Source organism: Sesamum indicum, linkage group LG6, assembly GCF_026168435.1.
Source record: "Sesamum indicum cultivar Baizhima isolate 11 linkage group LG6, ASM2616843v1, whole genome shotgun sequence".
NCBI lineage: Eukaryota > Viridiplantae > Streptophyta > Magnoliopsida > Lamiales > Pedaliaceae > Sesamum > Sesamum indicum.
Window position 1 is genome coordinate 24,706,892 of NC_142662.1, and position 10,159 is coordinate 24,717,050.

Below are 10,159 nucleotides of genomic sequence, written 5' to 3' on the forward strand. Positions count from 1 at the left end.
ATTTGAGAACTTCGTCATTTTCCAATTGTCTGAATTCTTGATCTTGTCCCACAAACAAGGTCGACAAGATTAATAGTTAGGGTGGTGAACTAAAATGATGCAAAAACTTGGCATTGTACTATTGTCGATATCTCCGTGACAGACAGAAGAAATAGACTTGTGGAAGAGGAACCATGTGCTAAGAGACTAATCTACCCAGACAAGAAATATTGAGAAGAGACAACTACCAGTTTTCGACTTTTGGACCACATAAGTGAACATGAACTTCCTCAAAATTGTTACCTGGTAACTACAGAGTTCTAATTGAAAACATAGTATCAAGAAACCATAACTGTTGAACTGATTTGTTAATCAGCTTCAAGAATCAGGAAATAATTACACTGGTTCCCCTTTACATTTGGACATCTTACAATAAAATCCTCCAAGTTTTTTGAAAAATTATACTACATCCTCAGAAGTCATATTTTACGTTGTCTGGTCTGAGGAAAAATATGTGGCGTGTATAATTCTTCAAAACTGATGAATTTCTTGCAAGATATCCAGACCTCATGGGTGTCTGAACCTGTCTTTTATAGCTTCTACCTCCATTGTCTGGAAATAACGGTGGACAACTCTTTAGCTGTCCATGTTACCTCTGCCAGGTTTTCTAGACAAGAGCCAATCTCCTCAGCAATCTTCTTTAGCAGTATACTACATTCTGCAGCCACAAAACAAGAAATTCTGAAGTCAAAACATATACCCTATGTTTGGTTTTGTGTTTTGGATGTTTTTGTTTTGGTGTTTTGGAGACAGAGAGAGAAAAATAGAGATAAGTAAGTATGTGTTTTGAGATAGAGCTTTTTATCTCAAAAGAAAGAAAAACAAACCTGGAATTGTACTGAAATTAAGCAGAGACAGTGAAGCAAGAATCCTATGTTCAACCAGCTTCCCATGTTCTAGGCATTGTTTGAGTGGAGGAAAAAGAGCAGAAAATGCCAAAAGCTGAAACTCTGTATCAGGCAATGAAGCAAGTGAAGAGCTCAACCAAGCCACTGTTGTCAAACACACCCTAACCAAATCTGAGTTCCCTAGACGCAAACACTTGGAAACAGTTTCCAAGAATGACTTCTTCCCGTCCCCAAGAAGCGAAGGCGACAAACTCATTAACCACATCTCCCGGGCATTGTCTTCGTCGCCATCTTCAGTCAGAAGATCCACCTTCAAAATTTTTGATCTCGTCAGAATGTGATGGTTAAAAATTCAGGCGACCATAGTATGGTCATGGAGAAACATACCGATCTCGCTATTGCATCAGCTGTTATGTCACTAGCTTCCTTGTCAGTAATATCCCAGTCGGGGCCATTGAGAAATCCGGCTAGTTTTAAGATCCAATCCTCTGTCATAAGTTTTCCTGATGAAGAGAAGATGCCTCCAAGGATTAGGAGGGCTCTGGAACACTTCTTCTGGATTGTTTCATTGGATAAGCTTCTCTCCAAAGTGGTTGTAAGAGCATCAACAGCCTCCTGTCTGTATATGTTGCTTGAACAGTGTGTTTCTGACTGCAAGTGCAAGACATAGCTGTTCTATCATAATAGTCTGTGGACATTAAAAGACCTGACTCAGGTAAAATGTGAAATATAACACCTACCAGAAGATCAAGATGCAGAAGCAGAACAGCGACTAGAGGTGTCTGCTCCAAGGTGCAGGTCTGGAGATATACGAGCAAATCATCCATCGCATTAATTATCCCTTCATCATGGAGGCCTTCCAGAAAGCGCTTCGCCTCGTTCCTCCTGATATTTAGTAATCAATGCCCATAAGAATGAGTAAATGAAGATTAATTAGTTGCCATTGAAATCCATGCGATAAAATTGTACGTGAATAAAAGATAATTTTAAAGTTCTTGCCATACAAGTATCGTATGCCATTAGGCTGGTGTTGCTTTAGATGTCAGCCAATAAGTCATACAAATCAATGTAGAAGAAATTGAAAGTTGAATCATTACACTGAACCTCTGTTTACTGCTAAAATTAGTTTGTCTATATGGCTTCACCTATTCTTGCAAAGTAACTATGGTTGTCGGCTAAGAGGAGAAAGTACCTGTTCAAGCAAATTAGCTCTGCCAGCAGTAACATTGCATCTGTTCTCAACTTTAAGTGCTCACCGTGAAGTAGTTGTAGAAGAATCGACCTGTTTATGTTTCTAGCAACATCATTCCTGCAGCCTGAATCAGCTTCGATGCAACAGGATAGCAACGGTAAAATAAACGTCCTCTCCTCAGTGCTTCCACAGTGAAATCTTCTTAGTAGAAACTGCAGGCCTCCGAAAGATATAATCCGTCTTGCATTCATTATTCTCTCGTCTTTACTGAAAATAATCAAAAGCTGCTCTAACATGCATATGGTCATACTATCATCTACTTCTATATTTTCATTCAAACCTGCTGCTAATTGAGAGAGTAAAGCCAAGAGATTCTCAAAATGATCTGCTTTCCATTTATCAATAACGCGCTTCAAAATGAGATTGGTAGGTGGCACAGCTCGGCATTGTAATGTTTTTCTGGTTACCGGACAAGTTAACCACCCTTTACCAAACCAGTCTATGATAGCTTCACGCTCGAAGGTTTGTCCAGTCTCGAGAGTCACTGGATCTTCAAAAAGAAGACCAGTCAGGGGGCATAGAAAATCTTTGGGTATGCTAAATAGAGAAGGCTTTCCCCTTGAGTCGTCAAAGTTCTCCTGCTGTTCAGCATTGTGAACTGATTTCTCGATTTGTTTCAGTTCAATCACTCGATTTTCTGGCCACTCAAGTAGAAACTTATTTTCATCTACAGGGGAATTTCCACGACAGGCTCGATAATTTACATGAAGATTTGCCACTGCTGATGAATGCAATCTCGGGGCTTCCTCATCCAGAGGTAAAATATCCTGCATAAATGTGGGAATTCTTGTGAGTTTGGTATATCCTCAATCGTCTTGTAAGTGAATTTGTGATAATAGACACACATAAGAATTAAAGAAAATAAAGTCTTAGCATGAACAGTGTGTGATTATACATAAGATAAGAGACATTGATATATAAGACCACCATTTTCCAAAACAAGAGCAGGCTTTTCAAAACTGATCTATTAATTGGTGAGTTTCGTACTGCCTCTAGAATGTGCATGCAATCAGAAGTATCAAAATTTCAAGATGCATGAATATCCTTTTGCATAATCAAACACAGAAAAGCTGGAGTATTCAAAGGGAAAAAAAAAAGCATAGTCTAAATTACTGAAACGAGTTCAAGTCTAGTCAGAAGTACCAAAAATTTCAAAACAGCATTGTCTATTTGCATTACCAAACACAACAGAGCTGGAGTATTCAAAGGAAACAAGGCCAGTTAAAATAAAATGAAAAGAATTGACGGTGACAAAATCCGACAAGTGATACATTTTTTCCAAGATTTGATCACTTACACTGGAAGAATCACCGTCGGGTTCAAAGTTCCGATTTGTGCTTGTGACTGAGTCATGAGAGCATAATATCAATTGTTTGTCTTCTGGAGCTGGACTATTGGAGCTTTTAGCACTTACATCAAAGTTCTCTTCTTCATAAGCTTGTAATTCAACACCTGATTTATGTGAATGTCTGAATACTTCATCATATAACTTTTTACTAACCATTGGTTGAGGTGAGACGTGACTAGCAGGACTACTTGTATGGCCGTGCAAGCCATCTGTTGGCATCAGTTGGAGAGAGATTGAAGGGATTTTGATCAGAGGGACTGAAGGTGCTTCACCTCCCTCAGTTATCCAGTCTTTATAGTACATTGCAAATCTGTAAGTTCCTGAGTCAAGACTTTCGTTATAGACTTTCTCAAGACGCCTTAGATTCATCAATACGGGCGAATCTGCTAAAGATTGAGATTCTTTATTGTACCAGAGCTTCAAATGTAAAAGATGAGGAAGAAATACATTTTCCCATAACTCAGGCAGCAATGTTGTCCGTGCCTGGAAGGGTGAATCACAGAACACTTGAAGAAGATGTTTTGCTGCAATCCCATCTTTTTTCTGAAGCATGTATATCACACTGAGATAGAAATGAGCACAAGCTGACAACTTAAAGTTAGGAATTCCAGACGTGAATCCATCTTTCAATGCATTGGAGTTTAATCCCGTGATAACACTAAGCTGCATTGCAGCTCTTTTCAGTTCTTTTGCTGTTGCAGTCTCCTCAGCAGCCCTTTCGACTGTTTCTATAGCTTGTTCCAGATTTTGTATGATTTTGCTTTCAGTATCCTGGCCGTCATCTATTCCAATAAAGTTCAAAGAGGCAAAACTGTTATGATGAAGGGATGTCCTAAACTCCTCATCCTTGACAAAACGTTTTATGTATCCATTCAAGATAGAAATAATTGCTTTAACAGCAACTTCATCGAGAGCAGGAGTTGCTATAGCCTGTTCAAACTTAGGTTGTCTTATGCTCCTACTGTCATCCAAATTTTTGTCATTTACAGGCATCCCAGTTGGTCTGTTATCAGAGCTCTGAGGTTGTTTCATGCTTCTCCGATTATTACCCTTAAAGCTTTCAGAAGAACAAGGTTGTTTCAAAGAGTTCTTCCTAGTTTCCTTGTCATCTATCACTATATTGCTCCCGTGTCTCTCACTTTCCTCGTCCTCCTCATGACCAAGAACTCTCTTCGAGTATATATCTTTATACAGCCTATTCCTTCCCACTTCAACTATCTCATCACTCTCAACCACCTCAGTTATCTCAGAACCTAGTAAATCTTTGGATGGACCTGTGCTGAATCTCTTAGCATCCCATGAATCTCGATGGCCTCTTCTTTCATGATACATACTAGTTCTCGTTCTCTTCTCATACTCCACGTCTATTTTCCCCCTACGCATAAGATTATCCCTCGGCTTCCCACCCGTAAAGCTGCTACTTATTGAAAATTCTCCTTTTGAGTCATACCGAGGAATCTCAGACCTTGTCCTATCTGTCCTCTTTAGCAAAGTACCAGATTCGTGGTTACCCCTGTAAGAAGTCACACCTCTTCCTTCTGAAGCAAATGAAGTTCTGGGCTTTATTTTCGCTTTCCGCCTCTTAAAACCTTCCTCGGCCAGGAGGTCCTCCAACGACATTGCCATTTTAATTCAACTATAAACGTCACCACAGCCTGTTTCAAGAAATGGCATGAATGAAGTAAATCATGGCCACACTGAAGTATATGTAAGCAAACATATAAAAACACCCATGAAGACTGATAAACTGTTCACAGACCTATTGGCATCTATATATATATATGCTCACAGAGTCCTCAATCTACTTTTATTGTGAAATTTTTGTCATGAAGAAATTCATAAGTCAAGAACATGTTGCAATTTAAGTTGTTCAAGGCAAACACTGCACTATTACAGAATCAATGTTCGAATAGATAAGTGAACTTCAAGAAAATTCCACAAGTGTAGTAATCCGAAGACTGCCAAATAAACCTCAAAATCCTCTATTCCCAAGGTCTGAAACCTTTACACTAATATATGACAGCACCACAAGCAACAGTATTCCTAACTTCTTGCTCACAAGATCGACACATATTGTACTACTAGGAACCGTGTACTTCCATATCCGACAACGCTAATCTCTGTCCAAGAAAAGCATAAAATACACACAGTCCAATCACAGGCAATCAAAAACTGAAAAACTCAGATACATATGCAACTTCAAACACCAAGCAGAACATCTGATGTGCTGTTTCCTAATCAAGATTCAGACTACTCAAACACACACCTAAACCTAACAGCGGCTTAGGAGACAGCCCTATTCCTCCAAGATTTTTGCAAGAAGTGATCAAGGTGGAAACTTGGGCAGAATCTTGAAACCCCAAGAAAGACAAGAAAAAAGAAGCAAAGGGACATCAAATCTTCTTGAGAAAAAGAGGACAATGATTGTGATGCAGGAAGAAGAAATGGAAGCCATTGACTGATTCTTGATGTGTTATTAAAGAAAGAGAACAATGGAAAAGACACAAATGGAGAAAGGACAGTGATGCAAGAATGTTACAAGATAGAACAAGGTGGAGAAGAGACAAATGCAAGAGGCTGGAGATTATTACATGAGATTGTGGGATTATCAAATCAAAGCAATATTAATGAGATGAAAATTATTGAGAATAGTATAATCTGTGTTACTAGTGCATTTTTGGTCATTCCTTGGCTTTGCTGCCTTGCAGGCCGTCAAGGGTTTAAAAATAACTGTTTCCAACTGCCGCCCGCCCGCCATCGCTTTCTCTCCCGTTGCACACAAAACAAAATGTAAGTATGATGTAGTCAAACATCTCATGGTTTATGACGAGAGTTTGAATCGTTTATAATCCACAACGATGTCCCATTTTTAAGGATAAAATTGTAAAGAAGTCAAAAGCACACAATAATTTGAGCGAATCGGCAATTAATAAGGTCGCAAGCCACATCAAAACAAATAAATGGAAACATTTTGTGGATACACTCTTTATTATTGGAAAAAATACAAGCAACTTTTGTAATATTGCAAATAAGTAAATTACCATTTATAAAAAAAAATAATAATTTATCTCCTTATATGGTGTAAATTGTTATTTTTTTTTTACATGGAGTGATTTACTCATTTATAATATCTCGTGAGACTAAATTGCATCAACCCCTTATTATACCTTAATTTAATCTTTAAATATCCATTTCGAGTATAAATCATAAATTCATTTGAGTAAACTAAATCTTATATTTCTGACAGTATAATACAAAAAAAAAAAAAAAACAGCAAGACTAGCGGTTGAAACATACTCGACACATGCACGTAACTTTTTATTATATTTGTTTAACTAGATAAAATAGAAAAATAAACAAATAACTAATCAAAATTGATAACAAAAATAGGACTGTGTTTTATGTTCTGAAATTCAAGTTGCCAGTAAAAATATTTCATTGTCCCCGTTTGAGCTCAAAATTTTTTATTTAAAGTTTTGTGTTTGAACACGAGTGTATATGAAAGTCTATCGGGTTAAAAGTGACTTAATGGGCCAATCCAACTTACTTATCCAAACTTCTTGATGGGCTCAACAAAAACATTTTACATCATAGAGAGAGAGAGTTTTATAGAAATAAATACTAAGGTAAGCAATTTCCGATATTTTTGGACATGTCGTGACCTAAAAATGATGATGGTGTCAAAGTCATCTAATTTTTTCTTTTTTATCTATGCTAATATAAAAAAGAAAACGATCTACATACTCACAAACGACGATTAATAATACAGTTACATTAATTTTATATGAAGTCAAAAATGTCTTTCAATTGATAAGATAATTAATTTATTGAACATTTTAAATTTTATATTAGGAGATAAATTAGTTTTTTTTTCTTTTTTTAATATATTATATTAATTTATATATTTTACTCTTATTTATAATATATTTTAAAATATAAAATATTATTTATATATATGTGGGAATGATGTACTAATGACTGTAGTAGAATTAGAACAATAATATGACCAAATTAATTAAAATACATAATAGGTACCAAAATCGCATAACAAATAGCAACGGGCTGAATTTTCTATTTTGACTCGTAGTAATGCATTTAAATTATCCACACGCATGTATGAAAATTAGATTACATACTTATTTACTGAAAATTTTGTCTACAAATGACATATATTTATTAATAATTATATTTAAAATAAAAAAGTTCAATCAACACTAAACATAAAATAAGACGAAACATAGGTTTATTGGCATTTTAGTAAATATTTCAAAGTTGGTTTTAGACGTTTATATCCTCGATATATTTACAGATATCCCAAGATACCCTCATCTCAACGGAACATTCTTTACCTTCCGTACAATTATATTATTTAGGGGCAAATGAATAAATTTCAAATAAGTGCTTAATATTGTAGTTTATTTCCCAAACACTTCAATTTTATTTTATTTTTTTCACTTTTCTTTTCCGTATTCAAACACTTATTTGACGTGATAATTACACTCTCGTATTCTGAAGTTTGGTGTCATTACATGTAGATCTCTCATGGTTTGAAAAAATTACATCTAGCACTCATGGGGTTTGCTTCCGTCTAACAAATAAGTCATTCCATTAGGCAAAAATTCACTGAATTTGCTGATATTAATAAAAATTAATATTTACTCTCGATTGATTTAATATTAATTTGTTGCAGGTCAAACAATTGTTTATAAAGATGAAGATATGCCTTCTGACATGCATTAATACGTGAAGATGTATGAGTTTAATTTGATCATAAAAATATTTATTTAACCTGCAATAAACCAGTAATAAGTCAATTTTGGGGAAAATATATATACTTTTTAATTTTTGTTTATGAATATCAACAAATTCAGTAAATTGTGACTAACATATGGATTTATTTGTTACATAGAAGTAAACTTTATGGATACTAGACGTAATATTTCAAATTACAAAAAAAATTACATATAATTACACAAAAACTTTAAGAGATGAGAGTGTAACATCCCTTCATTTAACTTACAATTTCTTTTTACAACTGATCTTCACAACAAAAGTATTAGCTACTCTAAACATCCCCTTAAAATTGGATTTCTTTTCATACCATTTTTCAAAAAGCTGTAATATGCTTGGAGAATATTGTTCACAAAGAAACAAAATTAGGGAATTTAATACAAAACAAATTTATTTATATTTTGAAATCGGAATTTTCATAGACACCTGAAAATTAAAAATATATATATATATATATATATATTGTATTTTATTTTTCTTGTAAAAGCATGAACAATTTTGGGCTTGTATTTTCACCAAAATAGTAAATTTTGTTGCAGTAGAGAATATATATATATATATTAAAAAATATTACTTTTTATCCAAAAAAAGAAAAGAAAATTAGAACGCAGCGATTTCTTTTATTCTATCTTTTATTGGTAAAAGAAAAAAAGGATAAATTATATATTACCATTCAAATTATGCCCGTTTTTATACTTTGTCATCGAAATTTCTTTTTGTGTCGACTCACCATCTCAACTTCATGAAATTTGCACTTTGTCATATATGATAATTTTTGTATTAATTTTTCTGCTGAAAAAATATTATATATTGTGTATATATGAAAAATATCACATCATACAACCTTTAAGTATCACGTGTACATTGCATGTATTTTTTTTTTTACAAAAATAACTAGATGAGAAATAGTTAAAAATGTTAAAGTACAAAATTTGATAAAATTAAAATGATAAATTAATATAAAAAATTTTAAATTTCAAAATATAAAAATAATTATAATTTGAATGGCAAAATAAAATTAACCAAAAGAAAAATAGAGAATATTTGTTCAAAGTAAAACCAAAGGGAATGAAGGAGAATTGATGATGACATAGTGACTTGTTTGGCTACCACTGCACCCCCACGTGGCTACAGAACACCCTTCTTATACTCATTCAAGATTGGCCTATTCATTCCGGGTGGGTCCCTTTATAAAAAGTAGGCTAATCCAAGCAACCATTATTTTGTGATATTATTCATTTTTGTTTAAATTATAAATATTAGTAATTAAAATACACAGATATGTGTGTACAATTTAATATTTTGATTTATTCATATAAAACAGAAAAAATGAAACATAACTGATACTTCTTATTTATTTTAATGAGCATAATTAGTATTGTGATAGAAAAATTTAAAGAACTTTTTATTTGGTATAAAAATAAAAAACTGCTTAAAAGCATTTTGGTTAATATATGTTTGCTTAAAACATAATAAATTTTTCAAAACAGTATAACGTTACGACCTTATAAACTCGTTGAAAAAGAATAGTGAGTTTTTAATATATATATATATATATTTTATGATTTTAACGAGTTTCTTCAATTTTAATCCTATTGATTATTATACCTCAAAATCTTAGTTTATAAATACATTTCAAAGGGTTATTTTTAAAATTAAAATTTTCAATATTTTATAGGTTTTAAAAATATTTTATTATAGTTTATGAGCTTATAAGATATTTTAAAGAAATTTAACTAAGTACCCTCAGATTCGAATTATTATTATTATTTAAATAAATCAACAAACAATCCGAGGATCACACGTAAGAGGTTATTAAAATCATGAAGATGAATTGTTTGTTTACTTTTATTTTTTTACTAATAGCGATAAATAAACTGT

The 10,159-nt window shown here is 33.5% G+C and overlaps 1 protein-coding gene across 3 annotated transcripts; it reads right to left on the reverse strand.

Moving 5' to 3' along the window:
• Nucleotides 1–230: 230 nt before the first annotated feature.
• LOC105163600 (putative E3 ubiquitin-protein ligase LIN) lies at nt 231–6,282 on the reverse strand. 3 transcript variants are annotated; one of them, XM_088881131.1, is made up of 7 exons: nt 6,155–6,282; nt 3,437–5,142; nt 2,080–2,906; nt 1,628–1,772; nt 1,275–1,538; nt 867–1,197; nt 231–697 (listed from the first exon to the last, which is right to left on the reverse strand). In XM_088881131.1, exons 2-7 carry the CDS (start codon nt 5,111–5,113, stop codon nt 579–581), a joined length of 3,363 nt encoding a protein of 1,120 aa, XP_088737257.1. In that variant the 5' UTR covers nt 5,114–5,142; nt 6,155–6,282; the 3' UTR covers nt 231–578. The 3 variants fall into 3 exon arrangements, with proteins under 3 accessions (XP_088737257.1, XP_020550036.1, XP_011080314.1); XM_020694377.2 differs by lacking the exon at nt 6,155–6,282 and adding an exon at nt 5,754–6,110; XM_011082012.3 differs by lacking the exon at nt 6,155–6,282 and having other exon boundaries at nt 3,437–6,111.
• Nucleotides 6,283–10,159: the final 3,877 nt, after the last annotated feature.